Consider the following 22,470-nt stretch of genomic DNA (forward strand, 5'->3'; position numbering starts at 1 on the left):
ATCAGCCCAGGAGAGCCAGGGACTGGCAGAGGCTGATAGGCCACCTCGTGTCATTAGAGAAGCTAGTCCCACAGGGGAGACTCAAACTCAGGGGAGTACAATGGAACCTGAAGGAGGCCTGGAACCCGATGTCCCCAGAGACGAAGGAGGTCCTTGAGTGGTGGCACGACAGATAGAACACCCTCAAGGGGATGCCCCTCGCACCCGACCCTCCGGAGATTCTCCTGTTCACGGACGCATCCAAGGAGGGTAGGGGTGCTCATCTTCTCGACAGCACAGCGAGAGGAAGGTAGGTAGCCGAAGAGAAGAACCTGCACATCAACGTACAGTACTGGAAATGATGGCAGTGCAAAGAGTGTGCCTAGAGTTCGTTCAGAGGCTCCGGGGAAACACCGTGGCACTGATGTGCGACAACACCACGGTGGTGGCCTACATAAAGAAGCAAGGAGGGCTAAAATCGAAGGAGTTGTGCGACCTTATGGAGTTCCTGGAATGGGCCAAAATGGAGCAGATCAAGATCTCTGCCAGATTCATTCCAGGGAAGAGAAAAATCCTGGCCGACAGCCTCAGCAGAATGGGTCAAGTGGTAGGGTCCGAGTGGTCCTTGCACCCAGAAGTGGCCAAGTGGGGCTCGCCAGTGATAGACCTCTTCGCCACGAGACTGAACGCACAGCTCCCCGTGTTTTGTTCTCCTGTGCCAGATCCGGGGGCGGCGTTCGAGGACGCCTTCCAACACCCTTGGGACAACCTCGGCGTTTACGCCTTCCCTCCCTTCGGAATGTTCAGGCAAGTCCTCAACAGGATGAGGTGAGCGGACAACCTTTGGATGACTTTGGTAGTGCCCTGGTGGCCGGAGAGAGAGTGGTTCACGGATCTAAAGGAACTGGCGCGCCTTCCACCTTGGCCCCTTCCGGACAGACCAGACCTTCTCCGGCAACCACACTTTCAAAGGTTCCACGAAAACCCTAGGTCCCTCTGCCTTCACACCTGGAGGTTATCGAGCGTCTCCTGAGGAAGGAAGGGTATTCAGTGAAGACGGCAACAAAGATGTCAGGGTACCTGAGATGGTCGTCAGCCGCTGTGTACCAGGCAAAATGGGCTACCTTCACGAAGTGGTGCGTTGCGAAGAACATCAAGCTGTTGAAAGCCTCCATCCCGGAGATAGCTGACTTCCTAGTCTATCTCAGGTACGAGGTAAATATGTCCATCCCAGCCATTAAAGGAGTCCGAGCCGCCCTAGGACAAGTCTTCCTCCTGAAGGGCATCGACCTGGGTTCCTCCAGACACATCTCGATGTTCATCAAGAGCTTCGAGCAATCGTGCCCCCCTCAGGCAGTTAGGGTATCCCAGTGGGACGTGGCTAGAGTCCTGAAGATGCTGTCAGAACCTCCCTTCGAACCCCTAAAGGACATCTTGGACAAAGAGCTCACCCTCAAGACAGTTTTTCTGTTAGCGTTGGCATCAGCAAAACAAGTAGGGGAGCTTCATGGACTTTCATACGAGGTGTCGCACTCGAAGGGCTGGCTTGAAGCTACCTTCAGGTTCGTACCATCTTTCATGGCCAAGACCCAGAACCCAGCAGGATTAGTAAAGGAACCAATCTCCAAAAATACGATCTCCTTCTGGCTACGGCAGGTGATCATGAGAGCCTACAGTAGTGTAGAGGTTCCTCTTCTGGGTAAGCCTAGACCCCACAACATCAGAGGGCTTAGTACTTCGTTGGCCTTTGAGAAGAACATGGCAGTCGGGCAAATCCTGAGGGCAGGTACTTGGGCTAGTCAGTCAACCTTCACAGCTCACTACTTGAAGGAGTGTTTGAGGAGGTCCCTGGACGGATTCTCTCTCGGTCCCGTCATTTCAGCGCTTCAAAAGATTTAAAGGTGTAGCCCCAGGGAAACCACGGGCAGTAAGTCCAAGAGACACAGGTTCCTTCCTTATCCCCCTCTGTTCCCTTATTACCTTCCCTGAAATGACCCTAAAATCCTTTAACTTCCATGGGATACATCGTCAGTGAATGAATACTTCTCCAAGGATTTTTACAGAGGTGAGTTACTTAGACACTAAGATAGTTTTTTGGGTAGTTTTCCCTATTTCTCGTGTTTTCTCTTGGAGGGTCAGCAGAACCTAGCCTCCTATCTAGGTTCCCCTTTTCTCTCCTCATCACGGTCTCTGGGTGCTGTGGGACACTCCCACCTCCTAAGGTATAAGTCTCCTAAGAAAGTAGTTCGAGGTAAGTACTCCGTGTTGGAACAAATCACAAATTTTAAGTAATTTGTATTTTTTCCTAATAGTACTTACCTCGAACTACTTTCGGGTTATGGCCCGCCCATCCTACCCCGAGTGCCTTACAGGACTTAGTAGAAACCTATCTGTCAAAACTTACTGGAGATCGAGACCTGAGCAAGCATGCTCTCTGAACCCGGGTCGTCTCTGGGCATGTATCACTCCGCCAGAGGTTACCCTGCATAGAAAACGGGAGTAGGGTAAACTTCACAAAATTTTGGTTGGTTGGGAGGGGATCCCAGATACTCTTAAGAAAGTAGTTCGAGGTAAGTACTGTAGGAAAAATACAAATTACAGTACTTAAAATTTGTGATTTTGGTGGCATTAATTATCGTTCCCTTTCAGGTGAAACAAGTATTTCTAGTCTTGTCTGCATTTTATGTTTCTTCGTATTCACTAGCATTTTATTTTTACTATATAATGTATGTTGAATTACTATTTATTGATTACCAATAAATATTTGATTGGTATTTGCGTCTTATTTCGCCCCAAATTTAAATAAATAAAGATATGTGTGAGCATTATTTATTCATTCCTTAATAATCTGCATATTGACATGTGAACAATGTAAATAACTTTTTCTTACATGAACACAACCTTTTTCTGCCTATGCATACTTTGTTCCTACACATATACAAATTGTCTGATGTTGCATACAGCTAAACCTGTATGCCTTGGATGCTATGGTGGCTTATGTAAACCTTTGTTCGTATTGTGAATACAAACTTCGACTGGCTTTGTATACAGTGAGACCTGTATACTTTTGTTGCTAGGTTTGTTCATATGGGATATGCAAACCTCGAGACTTTTCCTGAGTCTGTTATGACTCTTCCCTGCAGGGGGCAGGAAGCACTAACATAGTTCATGATTAGAATTAATGACGTAAAACGGTAACGTCATATGTCTCTATGGTCTGAGTGACCAAGGAAATATTGTCTTGAGGTTAAGGCACATTTGGAAATCCACAGATACAGTGATGCTCTGGTAACCTTACATCAGGACGACATGGCCTGAGCCCAAAAACCGGATTTTGAGCGAAGCGAAAAATCTATTTTTGGGTGAGATAGCCATGCCGTCCTGATGGACCCGCCCTCATTTCTATGAAAAGGCCTTGGCAGGATCCCTCCCGAAACTACTATATCTGTAGCGCCTTGCTCAACGCTACAAGGAATAAACATGGCGGCGACGATGGCGCTATCTAGATACTCAAGGTAGTAACGGAGGAAGGGTACCTTGATAACGGCTCCCCTTCTATTTTTGCCACTTTCCCCCTCGAAGCGAAAACGCTATTCGGGGTGAAGATTGCTATGTGTCATCAAGATATACGTCCCCTGATATTTTGCGATATCTTTAAGGATATTCGCGCCAGGAGTTAGAATTCTGTGGACCTAAAGATAAATTCTCTGGGAATATCACTGTAGTCAAATACACCCTAGAAAGCTACTTAAAGGAACCTTCCATCAGGACGACATGGCTATCTCAGCCAAAAATAGATTTTTCGCTTCGCTCAAAATCCGTTTTGGCTTTCGCTCGTTTGGTTTTGTTTTACGTATTTTGACAAGAGTTAGTGGTTGGAATATGATCGCTATGTTCGTAGCTTGAAAGGGTAGGATCAGGAGTTTTTTCCCCCTACTGTTAAACTAACGAACCAACCCTTAAAAGACATGATGGTGGAAGGAAATAATTCTGCCATCATTATGACGTCACAAATCGTGAACGTAAACTACGTAGAATGACTTGCAAAATTCATTTCTTTTTCTTGCAAGGAATGAAAAGAAAATACTAACTTACAAAGCAAAAGTATCTTATTTTTATAATGTAAAAGGAATATATTATATTTAAGAAAATATTTGTCCTATTAGTATACTTTCTTCAGATAATCATCGATCTATTTTCAGAGATTAAATAAACTAGCGTACAGTTAAATCTACGCTACGTAGTACTCATGACGATCGATACAGTCCCACAAATTACTTTGTATCGTTATTTATTTTTTCGATATTGGGAATACTAATATTAATCGTATAGCCTATTGCTTTCTCATTCAATCCCTCGCAGCGGGCAGGTCTAAATTATAGTCTGATGTGAAAGAGTTAAAAAGTGCAAGTTTCAGTGCTAAATCAGTGCAGTTGAGGGTGCAGCTGCTCGCACCTGTCGTTCTCCTAGCCCTATCCCCTTCCAAGCTCCCCAACCCCTGGGAGAAGGAATGTCGACAGGCGAAGGGAGGTGAGAGGCGTTAGCCCCCGAGCAGTCGTCCCCTCGAGCGTACCTGTTGACGCTTCCCAGAACGCTCGCCCTTGCCATGGGAAAGGCAAGGTAAAAGTGTTATCTTCGCCGTCGGATGACGCAACTCACAGACAGGGCTGGCGTCTTACGTATTTCCCTTCCTGCTAAACAAGAGAGTTGCTCGTCATGACACCGAGCATTTAGATTCTAAACGCCATGACGCCAAGCGTCAGAAAGGATACCGAGCGTCAAGGAGTTGGACTACATCACGCCAAGCGTCGAGTAGTTGGAAGTCATGACACGTAACGTTGAGCGTAAGAGCATTAGACGTCAAGCTACTAACACTGCTGTAAGTTAGACACGATGTTTGACACTGAGTGGAAGTCATGAAACCGTGCGTCAAGATCGCGAATGTCATAGTCCCGAGCGTCAAGCGTTGGAACAACGTGACGCCAGGCGTCATGATATCGCTGAGCGTAAGAGCCTCTGAAGTCATGAAACCGAGCGTCGAGATCGCGAACGTCATAGTTCCGCAGTTAGACGTGACGCCGAGCTGTATAATGACGATCCTCTTGCTAAGCGTCGAGAGACTGATCTGCATGTTGTGATGGCGCCAGTCGAGCCGAGCGTCGAGATCGCGAACGTCTTAGTTATGACTCTTCCCTGCAGGGGGCAGGAAGCACTAACATAGTTCATGATTAGAATTAATGACGTAAAACGGTAACGTCATATGTCTCTATGGTCTGAGTGACCAAGGAAATATTGTCTTGAGGTTAAGGCACATTTGGAAATCCACAGATACAGTGATGCTCTGGTAACCTTACATCAGGACGACATGGCCTGAGCCCAAAAACCGGATTTTGAGCGAAGCGAAAAATCTATTTTTGGGTGAGATAGCCATGCCGTCCTGATGGACCCGCCCTCATTTCTATGAAAAGGCCTTGGCAGGATCCCTCCCGAAACTACTATATCTGTAGCGCCTTGCTCAACGCTACAAGGAATAAACATGGCGGCGACGATGGCGCTATCTAGATACTCAAGGTAGTAACGGAGGAAGGGTACCTTGATAACGGCTCCCCTTCTATTTTTGCCACTTTCCCCCTCGAAGCGAAAACGCTATTCGGGGTGAAGATTGCTATGTGTCATCAAGATATACGTCCCCTGATATTTTGCGATATCTTTAAGGATATTCGCGCCAGGAGTTAGAATTCTGTGGACCTAAAGATAAATTCTCTGGGAATATCACTGTAGTCAAATACACCCTAGAAAGCCACTTAAAGGAACCTTCCATCAGGACGACATGGCTATCTCAGCCAAAAATAGATTTTCCGCTTCGCTCAAAATCCGTTTTGGCTTTCGCTCGTTTGGTTTTGTTTTACGTATTTTGACAAGAGTTAGTGGTTGGAATATGATCGCTATGTTCGTAGCTTGAAAGGGTAGGATCAGGAGTTTTTTCCCCCTACTGTTAAACTAACGAACCAACTCTTAAAAGACATGATGGTGGAAGGAAATAATTCTGCCAACATTATGACGTCACAAATCGTGAACGTAAACTACGTAGAATGACTTGCAAAATTCATTTCTTTTTCTTGCAAGGAATGAAAAGAAAATACTAACTTACAAAGCAAAAGTATCTTATTTTTATAATGTAAAAGGAATATATTATATTTAAGAAAATATTTGTCCTATTAGTATACTTTCTTCAGATAATCATCGATCTATTTTCAGAGATTAAATAAACTAGCGTATAGTTAAATCTACGCTACGTAGTACTCATGACGATCGATACAGTCCCACAAATTACTTTGTATCGTTATTTATTTTTTCGATATTGGGAATACTAATATTAATCGTATAGCCTATTGCTTTCTCATTCAATCCCTCGCAGCGGGCAGGTCTAAATTATAGTCTGATGTGAAAGAGTTAAAAAGTGCAAGTTTCAGTGCTAAATCAGTGCAGTTGAGGGTGCGGCTGCTCGCACCTGTCATTCTCCTAGCCCTATCCCCTTCCAAGCTCCCCAACCCCTGGGAGAAGGAATGTCGACAGGCGAAGGGAGGTGAGAGGCGTTAGCCCCCGAGCAGTCGTCCCCTCGAGCGTACCTGTTGACGCTTCCCAGAACGCTCGCCCTTGCCATGGGAAAGGCAAGGTAAAAGTGTTATCTTCGCCGTTGGATGACGCAACTCACAGACAGGGCTGGCGTCTTACGTATTTCCCTTCCTGCTAAACAAGAGAGTTGCTCGTCATGACACCGAGCGTTTAGATTCTAAACGCCATGACGCCAAGCGTCAGAAAGGATACCGAGCGTCAAGGAGTTGGACTACATCACGCCAAGCGTCGAGTAGTTGGAAGTCATGACACGTAACGTTGAGCGTAAGAGCATTAGACGTCAAGCTACTAACACTGCTGTAAGTTAGACACGATGTTTGACACTGAGTGGAACTCATGAAACCGTGCGTCAAGATCGCGAATGTCATAGTCCCGAGCGTCAAGCGTTGGAACAACGTGACGCCAGGCGTCATGATATCGCTGAGCGTAAGAGCCTCTGAAGTCATGAAACCGAGCGTCGAGATCGCGAACGTCATAGTTCCGCAGTTAGACGTGACGCCTAGCTGTATAATGACGATCCTCTTGCTAAGCGTCGAGAGACTGATCTGCATGTTGTGATGGCGCCAGTCGAGCCGAGCGTCGAGATCGCGAACATCTTAGTTCCGATCGTAATGATCGCGAGCGTCATGCGTTGGAACAACGGGACGCCAGGCGTGATGATCTTGGACCCATTGACGCCAGAAGTCAGGACCGGAGATGACCCCTAGGAAACAAGACGTCTTTACCTCGGTTAGAGACTTGTCGTAGGAAGGGATCGACGATCACCTTTCCCCTACTGATCTTTTAGAGGAAGTCTTAAAAGGAAAAGATCCTAACACCCTTCATCCTGCGGTTTACTTAAAGAAGCTCATGAGAGTTTTTACTGAAGAGTTTCCGAATTATTTTGTGCCTGCTGCTCCTTGTTCCCCGCCTTCAGAGTTTACGCTAGGGAAGGTGTCGAAGGAGTCTGTTTACAAAGATGGTGCTGTCTCGATCATCTAAAAGATCTTTAAGGATGATGGGAGACTGGATGCAATCCAAGAAGGACCAGGGAAAGACTGTTTTCTCTCCCCCCCCCTGCTAGATTGGCCTCCAGAACTAGTGTTTGGTACGAGATGGGAGAAGTTCTCGGCTTGGGAGTTCCTGCCTCTGCCCAAGGAGACTTTTCGAGTCTGGTAGACGCTCCTCGTGGGACGACCATGAGAAGGACCAAAATATTCTGGTCAACGTCGGAGCTTCATCATCTTCTCAAAGGCGTCTTCAGAGCTTTCGAGGTATTCAATTTCCTTGACTGGACTCTGGGAGCCTTGGGGGATAAAACGTTTTCTGCCTTGAAGGATGTGGACACAAAGTCTCATCCACATTATGTCGTGCATGGATACTGTAAAGCTTTAAGAGACGAATCCAATGAGTTGGCGGCCCTTTTCTCGGCGGGTGTTCTTAAGAAAAGAGCCCAAATGTGTTTTCTGTCCATTGGGGTCACACCCATTCAGAAGTCAGAATTGCTGTATGCACCTCTTTCTTCCTCTCTTTTTCCTCAAGAGTTGGTCAGTGAGGTCTCTTCCGCTTTAACCCAAAAGGCCACACAGGATCTGGTGTCAAAAACAGCAAGGAAGGTTCTGCATACTTCCTTCACTAGCCACAAGCCTAAGGAGGAAGCTCCAATCCCTCAGTTTTCGCAGCCCTTTCGAGGGAAAACTTTCAGTAGGGGTAGTTCCAGACCCGAGGGAAGGAGAGCAAGGAGAAGAGGATCCGAACCAGGGTGAAGCAGAGTCTGACTGCATTCGCCTTCAGACAGCAGTAGGAGCCAGACTAAACAACTTCTGGCGAGCTTGGGAGAAGAGAGTAGCAGACCTTTGGTCTGTCCAATTCCTGAAGGAGGGATACAAAATCCCTTTCATAGGGAAACCTCCTTTAGTAGTAGCTTCGATAGATCTCTCTGCCAGATACAGAGAGGAGTCAAAGAGGCAGGCTATGCAACTTCAAATGTCTCTCTTGTTGGAGAAGGAGGCTCTAGAGAGGGTGCGAGATTTGCGGTCACCAGGTTTTTCTACAACCGCTTATTCCTGATTCCCAAGAACTCGGGGGGATGGAGACCAGTCCTGGACGTAAGTACTCTCAACGCCTTCGTTTAGAAGACAAAGTTCTACATGGAGACATCGAAGTCAGTCCTAACAGCAGTAAGAAAGGACGACTGGATGGTCTCTTTAGACCTCCAGGATGCTTACTTCCACATCCCCATTCATCCGAGCTTCAAGCACTATCTGAGGTTCGTTTACAAGGAGGAAGTTTTCAAGTTTCGGGCCCTTTGTTTCGGCCTCAGCACCACCCCTCAAATATTTACGAAGCTGATGTTATATGTGGCAAGCCTACTGGTTTCAAGAGGTATCAGAGCCTCCCTGTATCTGGACGACTGGCTACTCAGAGCTGATTCCTACAATCGCTGCGTGGAGGATCTACAGATGACATTGAGGTTATCAGAAGAACTGGGTCTTCTAATAAACAGAGACAAGTCTCAACTTACACCATCCCAAAAGATCTTTTATTTGGGGATGGAGACTCAGAGTCAAGTTTTTCGGGCTTTTCCGTCAGCCTCAAGGACGAAGCAAGCCCTCTTGAAATTTCATTCCTTTCTAGAGAAACGGAAATGTTCTGTGAGAGAGTGGATGAGTCTTCTGGGAACCCTCTCCTCGTTGGAGCAGTTTGTCTCCCTGGGAAGGCTGAATCTTCGCCCTCTTCAGTTCCACCTCATTCATTCATCATTGGGACAAGGAAAAGGAACGAGAGACAAAATGCATCCCCATTACGGAATCCGTAAAAAGTTGCCTTCAGTGGTGGAACGAACTGGTCAGACTTCAAGGTCTCTCTCTGGAACAGAGGAACCCAGACCTTGTGTTGTGTTCCGACGCCTCGGACTCAGGGTGGGGAGCAACACTGGGCTAGTTGGAGATCTCGGGTCTCTGGACAAAAGATTAGGAGAGCCTCCACATAAACCAGAAGGAGCTGTTGGCAGTCCTTTTGGCCCTCAAAGGCTTCAAAGGATCAGTATTGAACAGAGTGGTGCAGGTCAACACCGACAACACTACAGCGTTGGCCTACATAGCCAAACAAGGCGGGACCCACTCGAGGTCCCTTTACGAGACTGCGAGAGTTCCTCTTTACTGGGCAAAAGAGAAGAATGTAACCCTTGTAACAAGGTTCATTCAGGGGGATAAGAAAGTGATGGCAGACGGCCTCAGCAGGAGAGGTCAAGTTCTCTCCACAGAATGGACACTTCATCAAGAGGTCTGCAAGATCCTGTGGCGGATTTTGGGTCGTCCTTGTATAGACCTGTTCGCAACCTCGAAGACGAAGAGGTTAGAGACATACTGCTCCCCAGTGCCAGATCTCGAAGCAGTCCACATAGACGCTTTCCTTTTAGACTGGTCCCACCTCGACGTGTACGCATTCCCTCCGTTCAAGATTCTGCATAAAGTGAGGCAAAAGTTTGTGTCACACGAGGGAACCAGATTGACTCTAGTGGCCCCCTTTTGGCCCTCAAGAGAGTGGTTCACAGAGGTACTAGAATGGAGGGTGGACACCCCGAGAAGCCTTCCATTAAGAGTAGATCTACTCAAACAACCCCACTTAGAAAGGTACCATCAAAACCTCCAAGCTCTACATCTAACTGCCTTCAGACTATCGATAAACTCACAAGAGCTAGAGGTTTTTCAAAGGAGGGAGCTAGGGCTATTGCAAGAGCAAGGAGGACTTCTACCATCAAGGTTTACCAATCCAAGTGGGAGGTTTTTAGAGAATGGTGCAGAGTCAACTCTGTTTCCTTGTCCAGTACCTCTGTGACTCAGATTGCTGACTTCCTGTTATACCTTAGAAGGAAACGTAGGTTTTCATCTTCTACCATCAAGGGATACAGGAGCATGTTAGCGGCCGTCTTCAGGCATAGGAACTTGGACCTTTCTTATAATAAAGATCTGCAGGATCTTCTCAAATCCTTTGAAACATCTAAGGAATGGCACCAGGAATCACCAGCTTGGAATCTGGATATAGTCCTGAAGTTCCTAATGAGTGACAGGTTTGAGCCCTTGCACTCAGCTTCATTTAAGGACCTCACTATGAAGACTATTTTTGGTCAGTCTGGCAACAGCTAAAAGGGTCAGTGAGATTCATGCCTTTAGTAAGATCATAGGCTTTAGAAATAACAAAGCTATCTGCTCCTTGCAGCTAGGCTTTCTTGCCAAGAACGAACGCCTTTCTCAACCCGGGCCCAAGGCTTTTGAGATTCCCAACCTTTCGGATGTGGTTGGTGAGGAATTGGAGAGGGTCCTATGCCCAGTAAGAGCCCTGAAGTTTTACCTGGACAGAACGAAAGAGTTACAAGGCAAGTCGGAAGCTCTTTGGTGCTCGATCAAGAAGCCCTCATTACATATGTCAAAGAATGAACTATCCTTCTTCATCAGGCTCTTAGTAAGGGAGGCTTATTCACATTGTAGTGAGGCAGACTTCAAGCTTTTGAAGGTCAAGACACATGAAGTTAGAGCTGTGGCAACTTCTGTTGCCTTCAAGCAGAATAGGTCTTTACAAAGCATTATGAACACAACCTTCTGGAGGAGTAAATCTGTGTTCACCTCACACTATTTGAAACGTGTTAAGACTCTTTATGAGGACTGCTACACTCTGGGACCATTCGTAGCAACGAGTGCAGTAGTGGTAGAAGGTTCTACCACTACATTCCCGTAACCTAATACCCTTTTCTTTTCTTGGAACTCTTGTATTTTTATGGTTGTTCGTGGAGATTGGACGACAATCTTCCACAATCATTGATTTTAGACAGGTGGTCAGTTTGTTCCTTGAGAGCGCCCGGAACAAGGGTATTGGAGGAGGTCCTGTCACATAGAGGTTTTTACACTGGTTTGACAGCTCCTAGAGGTCTTCAGCCCCCTGGGTGGATCGCTGGATCTCGTAAGGAAACCGGACATAATGAAAGAAAGAAATTGAAGTCAGCTTCCTTATCAGGTCGAACCCTTAAGCTTGTTTATTAACTCAAGTAAATTCCAACAATGTTGGCTGTCTCTGACTCTCCGCCAAAGGTGTCAATCAGCTATATACATAACTACCGGGTAAGTCAGATGTTTAAAAATGATATTTTCATACTAAAATAAACTTTTGAACATACTTACCCGGTAGTTATATATAATTTAATTCCTCCCCCCTCCTCCCCTTAATTCCTCCCCCCTCCTCCCCTCTAGAGACCTAAGGGCATGGAAGATCTGAGGAATGACTGGAATGGTTCCAGGTGCCTGGCTAGAGGGCGCTCTGGTGGTACACCTGGCTACCCAATCAGCGATTGCCGCGAGTTTTGAAATTTCTGCCGTGACGTCTGGGATGTAAGCTATATATATAACTACCGGGTAAGTATGTTCAAAAATTTATTTTATGAAAATATCATATTCCTGATCTAGATATTAATCTTTGGCACCGTCGTTCAATCAGTTCATTATGCATGTTGCCTAAGATTTTTTTGTAACTCTGACCATCCTTTACATTCAGATCTCCTGGACAATTCTATCCTGTTCGTAATACTAGGCAGGCAGTTAAATCTAATAGCAAGGCCTTCTCCATCATGAGGCTCAATACTACACAGTATTCTAGAAGTTTTATTCCAGCTGTGACCAAGTTGTGGAATGATCTTCCTAATCAGGTAGTTGAATCAGTAGAACTTCAAAAGTTCAAAGTTGTAGCAAATGTTTTTATGTTGACCAGGCTGACGTGAGTCTCTTTATAGTTTATATATGACATATCTGTTTTGACGTTGTTAATAGTTTATATATGACATACTGTATCTGTTTTAACGTTGTTACCGTTTTTAGAATGATTTATTGTTAACTTGTTCTCACCATTTAGTTATTTCCTTTTTTCCGTTCCTCACTGGGCTATTTTTCCCTATTGGAGCCCTTGGGCTAATAGCATCTTGCTTTTCCAACTAGGGATGTAGCTTGGCTAGTAATAATGATAATTATAATAATAATAGCTTTTCTCTTGATGGAAGTGTGAATTCCTTTGATTTGCATCAGTTTTTGCTCTTTCTCTCCCTTTGCCTAGGGAAAAATTTAATGCATTGCTTTTCTTTATTGTTTTTGACAAGAATTTTCTGCTATCAAATATCTGGCTCTCACTTTCCTCCTTTGTTTCTGACGGATTAATGCAGACTATGAATTTTCTGTATCCTTACCAACTGGCCTTTGTGCTCAGTGAAATGAAAGAGCTTTAATTCAGGCAGTGTGAAATTCCCTCCTTATTCTGTATCACCACAGCAGAAAATGCCTTTGTCTCCAGACCCAGTTGGACCTACTGTCATTCCGACAGGTGCAGGCCTTTGGTTCCATTTTCGGGGACATGTTGGCTGTCTTATTGACAACTCTGAGTGGCAGGCCAGCCCAAGAGGAGCAGTAGGCTTCCCCTTCTTGTTCTTGGCATGTCAGATAAGGTAAGGGGAATGAATGAAAGACACTGTATGCCTCAAGTTGTGATTAGTGAATCAAGTAAGTCTAATTGTGACTCCCAGTGGCTCTCTTAGTCGTAATAAAACTATCTACGTGTATGAGGTGGGTGCATGAACCATAACTTTTTATACTTCCCTCTGAATAGAACTAGGGACTATGGACCCACCCTTGTCCTCACTTGTAATTTGATACTTTGGTTCAGTGATTGGATCCACTGGAATCAAAGGCAATGTTTACACCTTTTGCCTGGCTCAGCTTTACATTGCTCTTTTGGTTATAACTCCCTTCCTGGCAGCCAGGGCCCATTATGGCTACTAGTTTAAAGGAGTTAGGGTATGGCAAATAGTTTAAAGAATACAGTAATTATCATCAGAAATCTAGGCTATTCCTTGCTTTTAAAGTTGCTAGTGTACATTCAAAATTTGTTGGAAAGGAAAGACTCATTTTTATTTCATATAATTGTACAATATCTAGACATTATGCCTGTATGGTTGATATCTAATTTTTTTTCATATAAATAGGATGCGTTTTCCTGGATGGCGTGAGTCGAGTAACATGGCTACCTGCAATCCAAGAAGGAGTGCATGTTAGTTTTGCCGTGGAAAGGGTATCTTCTATAAAACTTCGTGTTTATATTGAGTGCCAAGATAAGCAGGTATATGTGCATTTAAATTTCTTTTCATTTATTGTTTTCTTATATTTAAAGCAAAAGTTTGAAATTTTTGGGATGGTTCAGTAGTTTTAAAAATAAGTGCTGGTAACCGTTGGTAATTAATGATATGTAATGAAATTTGTTTAATTTGTACTGTAATTCCTTTAGAATTTACATGGTATCTAACTGTAAATCTTAATTTTAAACATTTAAACTTACCTGCTGACTTACCCGCTGGTTATATAACAATAGCTTTATGCTTCTGTCCGGCAGAAATTAAAAAACTCGTGGCAATCGCATAGATATGCCAGGTGTACACTAGCGCCACCACAGTAGCTAGGCCGAACTATTCCATCCAGCACCAGATTTTCTTCTGCCGCCATTCTGGCAACATTTTAGCAGTATATTGGTGATGTACTCTTATATACGGGTTTTAGCATTCGCTTATTTGGTTTTGTTTGATATTTGATTGCTATGTTATAGCTTAAAAGGTAGGACTAAAAATTGTTCAACCTATTTTAAACTAACAAAAGCATTATGGCGGTGGGTAAACACTCCGCCTCATCGATGACGTCACAGTCATATGACGTAAGCTTGAGTATGACTTGCATTTTCTTTCTTTTTCTACAAAGAATGATAAGTTAATACTATCTTGCAAAGTATTTAGTTATATAAAATAAAAGGATTATGTTATTTTAAGAAATTTTTTGTCCTTTTGGTATGCTTTCTTTGGATAATCTTCAATCTGTTTTGAAGATTATCTAGCGTTCAATTTATTTATGCTACGCAGTCCTCAGTCTATCGTTACAGTATTACTCTTTGTATCAGTATTTATGAAAAGTACATTTGTTCCAACACGAAGTACTTACCTCGAACTACTTTCTTAGGAGTATCTGGGATCTCCTCCCATCCGACCAGAGTTTTGTGTAGTTTACCCTAAACCCATTTTCTATGAGGGGTAACCTCAGGCGGAGTGATACGCGCCCCCAGGCTAACCCCGGGTCAGAGAGCATGCTTGCTCAGGTCTCGACCTCCAGTAAGTTCTCTGGTCTTGTCGCGATATCATCTCGCCGCTCTCCTTATCCCAGTGTGACTTGTGTCCCCGACCCTTTGTGTCCCACGCGCTTCCCACGTGGTCCCTTTGTGCTTTCTCTGTGCGCGCTTGTGTCTCGTAGTGCTTCTCCTTCATCATAGAGCATCCTCTCCGTTGTCCTGGGCCTATGGCCGACAAATCGTGTGGAGTGTTCCTTTCAAAACCAGAAGTTGACCCGCACTCCTTGTGTTCATCGTGCCAGGAAAGCGTGTGTTCCCCTTCCGACACGTGTCCGGAGTGCGAGTCGTGGAATGAGGTGCAGTGGGTGCGGTATAGCACCAAAAAGAAGAAGGCAGCGAAGAAGTCGTCTAAGAAGACCAACGTCCCTTCCTCCCTTGCTTCGACGAGCGCCTCGGCGGTCCGAGCTTCTCTCCCAACCTCCCTTACCCAGAGTAGGGGACGAGGCCCTTCCCCAGGAGTCTGATCTTCATGACAGTGGGGTTGTGGCGTCTTTTCAGGCGAGTGAGGGGCCTGAGGGAGGGGCGGGAGTGTTTTCGGGAGATGGTGACCTGGTGCATGCTGGTCACGTCTCCTCTGATGACCCCATGTGGGGTAATAATGCTACTAATTTCTCCCCAGCCTCTTGGGCGTGCATTTCAGGTGGTTCAGCAGCCGAGGGCGACGTCGAGAAGGAGCTTTCCCCGCCGTCGGACCCCACTGCTTTGGTTCCCCGTAAGATGCCCTTCAGGTCCCCGATGAGGATGGAGGATGACTTCGGGACCTGGGCTCCCACGGGACAGCCTCCTCGCTCCCCCCCAGCGCCGTCGGCCGTCTTCCCAGAGGTTTTTCTGCAGGCGTCATCGTCCACAGAGCGTCGCAGGAATCCTCCTACATCACCGCGGGAGGCGAGGCCTTCGAGGAGGGCCTATAAGTCGTCGGTCTCATCGGTGGAGGATCCTTCCTGCTCTACGGAGGATGAGGAGCTGAGGAAGCTCAGCAGGTGAAAAGGGAAGGTCCGCAGGAAGTTGTCGCGCTCTCGCTCCCCCTCGAGGTCGCGCCACGAGAGTCGGCGCCCAAGATCCCCCAAGAGCAACGAATGGGTGATGGTTCACCGAGACAGACTTCTGGAGCTAGCTGCGGCGCCGGGCCCCTCAGATTGGCGTCCGAGGACAGGCTCCCCAAATAGATACTCCTCCGGCAGCAGCGGCACCCGACGGAGGGATTCCTCATGGCAGGTTCCAGTTGACAGGCATAAGTCCGCGAAGGTTCCGACTCCATCCGCCCAGCGTAGAGAGTTGCCCCTTCAGTCTGGCAGCCGAGTCCTGACCTCCAAGGGCCACCTAGCTCGGCACGAGCGCAGCCCTCGGCCTTCCCCAACGAGCAGGCTGTAGATTCGAGGTCCTCCAGGAGAGATGATAGGCCCAGGATGGAGGCCCCCGTTCCAACGGAGATGCCCGTCCTTCGTCGGGAGCCCCCGCGGGAGCGTCGGTCCAGGACTCCCCCACATGCGAGGCCCTCCGTCGGGGATATCCTCGTCACTTGCACCAGTACCCCCGTCAGAGGAGCTCTACGACCATGGAGAGGGGTCAGCAGCGGAGGTATCGGCCTATCGGATGGTGATAGGCCTCATCAGAAGTCACCACAGGCTGGACGTACCGGAACCCTCCTCCGAAGATGCTTGGCGTTCCAGCCTAAATAGAATAGTGGATGCCCCAGTCCAGCAGCCCCCCCTCCTTGGCCCTCCCTTTGGCGAGGGACGTGTATTTGGGAAAGGCTCACGTGGACAGGATAGTGGCCAACCATGCCGAGGCGCCCAAGAGCCAGAGCTCCTCCAAACTGCTCCAGGGCCTGAAGTCCCAGAGCAGGTTCTACCTCCCAGAGGGACAACGAGCGGGCGCCTGTGCGCTGGAGCCAGCACTCACCGTACTAGGGCAAGGAGCCTCGGAAGAAAGGGCGTCCACGGCTCCGATCTGCTTCTCTCCTTCGGAGGCGGTCATGATGGAGGAGATGTCGAAGGACCTTGTCAACGTCTCCTCCTGGTTAGACTGGTGGGCCGTCGCCCTGGTGGGCGTTCAGTCGTCCTACGACCTGTCAGTTCCGGAGACCCAGGCCTTGCTCAAGGAACTCATCAGCTCAGGGGGCAAGGCCCTGAAATTCTTGTCGTACCAGTCGTTAGCCATGTCCGCCAACTGGGTCCTACGAAGGAGGGACACTGTTCTGAGCAAGATATCTAGGAGGCTGCCGGACAGAGAGGCCAGATCTCTGAGGAACATGACCCTGTGGGACGACTCAATCTTTCCCCCGAAGGCAGCTGAGGAAGCGATGGAGAGAATTCGGAGAATGAAGGAGCCGTTCGAGACCAGGCCCCATCCGGTCAGGAGGCCGACGTTTAGAAGATCGACACGCCTCGCCCTCCTCGGCCCGCTCCTAACTACCCTAGGAGAGACAAGTCGGCGACAACATGCTCCCAGTCGTCTCAGCCCTCCCGTAGGGGTTCAGCCCCGAACCAAACCGCTTATAGACCGTCCTTCTCCGCATCCAGAAGAGGTCGTTCAGGCCACTCATCGAGGAGGAGATAGGGAGGGAGGCCCCCTACTCCTGCCGGAGCCTCAGGTGGGGGGATGCCTCAAACTTTTTTGGCAAGCATGGGAAAAACACGGAGCAGACCCGTGGACAGTGACAGTTCTGAAAGAAGGGTACAGGTTGCCCTTCCTAGTGGACCCTCCTCCTCTAATACCAGATCAGCAGGCGGAGTGGCTAGCCCCCAAAGATCCCTTGAAACAAACAGCTCTGCAGGGAGAGGTCTCAGTGATGTTGGTGAAAGGGGCAATGGAACCTGTTCGGGACCCAGGTCCGGGGTTCCACAGCAGGCTGTTCCTGGTGGAGAAAGCAACAGGAGGATGGAGACCGGTCATAGACCTCTCAGCCCTCAACAAGTTCGTCTCCAAGACCAACTTCAAAATGGACACTCCAAAATCCGTCTTGGCGTCCTTGAGAGAAGGGGACTTCATGATGTCAGTAGATCTCAAGGATGCCTACTTCCAGATCCCAGTTCATCCCTCCAGCAGGAAGTACCTACGAGTGAAATGGGAGAACCAGACGTTGCAGTTCAAAACCCTCTGCTTCGGGCTGTCCACTGCTCCCCAAGTCTTCACAAGGGTCTTCACAACGGTCTCAGTCTGGGCACACGAACAGGGCATCCACCTGATTCATTACCTGGACGATTGGTTGCTACTTTCAGCCTCAGAGGAAGTACTGAAGGAGCAAGGCGCGATGTTGCTGCGGTTCTGCAACGTTCTGGGTATCACCATCAACCTAAAGAAGTCCCAACTGATACTCTCCACCAGGAAGACCTACCTCGGAATGGTTCTGGATTCCCGGTTAGTGAAAGCCTTCCCCTCCGCGGACAGGCTAGACAACTTAGACCAGGTCCTCCGCCCCATCCTGACGGACCAACCCAGGAGGACAAAGGACTGGCAGAGACCAATAGGTCACCTTGTGTCTCTGGAGAAACTGGTCCCCCAGGGCAGGCTAAAGCTCAGGGAGGTCCAATGGAACCTGAAGGAGAACTGGATCCAAACGGACTCCCCCACAGAGTGGTCCCGGTGTTTCCGAACACGAAACGGGTCCTGGAATGGTGGAGCTGCAGGACGAACACCCTCAAAGGGATGCCCTTTGCAGCCGACCCTCCGGAGATGCTCCTGTTCACGGGCGCGTCGAAGGAGTGGTAGGGAGCTCATCTCTTAGGGAAATCAGCAAGAGGAAACTGCACAGCCCTAGAAAAGACCCAGCACATAAACATTCTAGAGTTGAGGGCAGTACAAAGAGTGTGCCTGGAGTTTGTACACCTATTCTGGGGAAACACCTTAGCGTTGATGTGCGACAACGCCACGGTAGTAGCTTACATAAAGAAACCGGGAGGCCTAAGGTCGAAGGAGCTGTGCGTCCTCACCTTACAACTTCTGGAATGGGCCGAAGTGGAACAGATAAGAATATCAGCGAGGTTCATCCCAGGGAAAAGGAACGTCCTCGCCGACGTCCTCAGCAGGATGGGTCAAGTGGTAGGATCCGAATGGTCTCTACACCTGGAAGTAGCCAGGTCCGTCATCCAGAAATGGGGTTCGCCAGTGATGGACCTCTTCGCAACAAGGCTCAACACGCAGCTCCCCGTGTTCTGTTCTCGTTCCAGACCCAAAAGCGGCGTTCGAAGACGCCTTCCAACATCCGTGGGACAATCTCGACGTGTACACTTTTCTCCCCTTCGGGATGCTCAGGCAGGTCCTCAACAGGGTGAGAAAGACGAGCAACCTACAGATGACTTTGGTAGCACCCAGGTGGCCGGAGAGAGAGTGGTTCGTGGACCTAAGGGAACTAACACAACAGCCGCCCTGGCCCCTTCCGGACAGGCCTTCTCCGACAACCACACTTCCAAAGGTTCCACGAAAATCCCCGGTCCCTCCGCCTTCACGCGTGGAGGTTATCGAGCGTCTCCTGAGGAGGGAAGGCTATTCGTCGAGTACAGCAACGAGGATGTCGGGCTACCTGAGACGGTCATCGACAGCTGGGCCACCTTTACCAAATGGTGCGCCACTAGGAACATCAAGCCCCTGAAGGTCTCCATTCCGCAGGTAGCGGACTTCCTAGTTTACCTCAGGGACATGGTCAACATGTCCATTCCAGCCATCAAGGGAGTCCGCGTGGCCTTAGGCCAAGTTTTTCTCCTGAAGGGCATAGACCTGGGTAAATCCAGACACATCTCAATGCTCATTAAGAGCTTTGAGCAATCATGCCCCCCGCAAGCTGTGAAGGTGCCACAATGGGACGTAGCAAGGGTCCTGAAAATGTTATCCGAGCCTCCGTTCGAGCCCTTGAAAGACATCGTGGACAAGGATCTCACTCTCAAGACAGTGTTCTTGCTGGCGTTAGCTTCAGCTAAACGGGTAAGCGAGATTCATGATCTGTTCTACGAAGTTGCTCACTCGAAAGGTTGGCGAGAAGTCACATTCAAGTTCATTCCTTCCTTCGTAGCTAAGACCCAGAACCCTGCCGTATGGGACCCCAGGTTTGAGGGTTTCTCTATTCCGGCAATCCCCCGGTCAGACGACGTGAAGGATTTGCGTCTATGCCTCGCCAGGGCAATGAGAAAATACTTGGAAAGAACCGCAAGACTCCGGCCCGGGATCAAGAGTCTTCTTGTTTCCACTGGCCTCATGAAGAAACCAGTCTCGAAGAATACCATCTCCTTCTTGTTGCGGCAGGTCATCATCAGGGCCTACAGTAAGGCGGGAATCCCCCTGCCGGGGAAACCCAAGCCCCATGATATTAGGGGCCTGAGTACTACGTTGGCCTTCGAGAAAAATATGGCAGTGGGCCAGATCCTAAGGGCAGGCACCTGGGCCAATCAGTCCACCTTCACGGCTCACTATTTGAAGGACTATTCAAGAAGATCCCTGGACGGGTTCTCAATAGGTACCTTCGTTTCAGCGCTCCAAACGGTTTAAAGGCATAGCCTCAGCGATAACCGCGGGTAACAAGCACAAGAGACACAGGTTGGTTCCTTAAACCCCCTTGCACTTCCTTCCCCCTTTTTCTGCTTCAAGTGGGCTCTGTGAAGGCCCTGAGCCAGAGACTAGTACCTCATCAAGAGGAAGACATGTTCCCTAGGATTTCTTGCACAGGTGAGTTTCTTAAGACACTAAGATGGGTTTTTGTGTAGTTTCCTCTCAATCGTTTTCTATGGGGTCAACACGACCTAGCCACTCTCTAGGTCTCTGGATATTCCTCAGCACGGTCTTAAGAACTTTTTAGGGCCACGCCCACCTCCTAAAGTATAAGTCTCCTAAGAAAGTAGTTCGAGGTAAGTACTTCGTGTTGGAACAAATCGCAAATTTTAAGTAATCTGTATTTTTCCTAACAGTACTTACCTCGAACTACTTTCCGGTAATGGCCCACCCTGCCTTCCCCGAGTGTCTCCTGGTTTTCTTAGAGACCTTAGCAACCAAGAACTTACTGGAGGTCGAGACCTGAGCAAGCATGCTCTCTGACCCGGGGTTAGCCTGAGGTTACCCCTCATAGAAAATGGGTTTAGGGTAAACTACACAAAACTCTGGTTGGATGGGAGGAGATCCCAGATACTCCTAAGAAAGTAGTTCGATGTAAGTACTGTTAGGAAAAATACAAATTACTTAGAATTTGTGATTTTTCTTTAAAAACTAAAATTTTTAAGTTGTATTAGATAAAAGGAATATGTTATTTTACAATTATATTGGTCCTTTTAGTATTTTCTTTAGCCAATCAGTTTACAAAGATTAAACAAAATTAGCGTTGTTAATTTTTATACGACGTAGTATTCATGACAATCAATATAGTCTCACAATTCTTTGTATCGTTGTTTACTTGTTCGTTTTTGGGAATACTAAATTTTTGCGTATAATATTTATAAATGTTCCAATTGTTAAATGTGACTATGCATCTTTTATTGGAACCCCTTAAGTAATAAGGGTTGGTTTAAATATATAGATATATTCTTTATTCCTATATCTATTCATTTAATATTTTATATAAAAGATTTTGTTACATTTTATAAAGATTCAATGACTTTTGCATTCTCATTCTAGCCCTTGACAGAATAGTAAGATCTCCCTCTACGGGCGTGTCTACTTTTGATTTTATGCCAAAGAGTTTAAAAATGGAAAGTTTTAGTGCTAAATTAGTGCAGTGAATTTTATTCAATACAGTGGAGGGTGCTTCTGTTCGGACCTGTCGTTTTCTTAGCCTTAGACCTCTTTCAAGCTCCCAGACCCATGGGAGAAGTAAAGCCGATCGGCAAAAGGAAGCGATAGGCATTAGTCTGGCGCCGAGCTTCTTGTAAGACCTGAACAGAAGTTCCCTCGAGCATTCTTGTTGACGATTCCCAGAACGCTCGCCCTCGCCGTAGGTAAGGCGAGGTAAAAGTGTTTACTAACATTAAGCGGCCAAGCGCAAGCGTCTTCATTCCAGGCGTACGACAAGCGCCAGGAAGCTGAAGGTGATGGCGCGCAACAGGCGGCTGAGCTTGATGGCGCGCAACAGGCGGCTGAGCTTGATGGCGCGCAACAGGCGGCTGAGCTTGATGGCACGTGCCAAGCAGCTGAGCATGATGGCGCTCGCCAGGTGTCTGAGCGTGACGCCTGGCCCCAAGCTAAGCGTGACAACAACAGTGTGTTGGTCATCGAGCATTCAGCAAGGCTAGCTACTAACGCTGCTGTAAGAGTTTGACTCGATGTTTGTAACTTAGTGCATCTTCTTGGTTTCTCTTGTTCGATGATCGACTGTTCTAGACGCGATCGGCATAGTTCCGAGTGTCTGAATCGCGAGCGTTTTTTAATCGCAAGCGTTATTGTTCTGAAAGTCACGTGGCGCCGAGCGTCAAGAGCTTGCAAGACATCAAGCTTCACGCAGTTGAACTTGACGTCGAGTGTCAAGCAGTTAATCATGACTCCGAACGCCAAGCAGTTGCGTGTCGTCGAGCATCAAGTAATTGAACATGACGTCGCGTGTCAAGCATAGCTCCAAGCGTCTACGTGACCATGAGCATCTAGCGTTGGAACATTGTTACGCCAGGCGCTATATTAAAAAATAAATATTAACTAGAAATATATTATGTTTTCAGACCAAGGCCTGCTTGAACTAATTCTTAGTGTCCGTGGGAG

The 22,470-nt window shown here is 47.6% G+C and overlaps 1 protein-coding gene across 2 annotated transcripts in view; it reads left to right on the top strand.

Moving 5' to 3' along the window:
- Positions 1-22,470, top strand: part of LOC137650063 (cytokine receptor-like factor 3) — a 213,313-nt gene that overhangs the window by 148,718 nt on the left and 42,125 nt on the right. For both annotated transcript variants that reach the window (XM_068383111.1, XM_068383110.1), the window contains exon 9: positions 13,616-13,749. In XM_068383111.1, the coding sequence (XP_068239212.1) occupies positions 13,616-13,749 (134 nt within the window). The remainder of the gene's footprint in view (positions 1-13,615; positions 13,750-22,470) is intronic.

This window comes from Palaemon carinicauda, chromosome 11, assembly GCF_036898095.1.
Source record: "Palaemon carinicauda isolate YSFRI2023 chromosome 11, ASM3689809v2, whole genome shotgun sequence".
Taxonomy (NCBI): domain Eukaryota; kingdom Metazoa; phylum Arthropoda; class Malacostraca; order Decapoda; family Palaemonidae; genus Palaemon; species Palaemon carinicauda.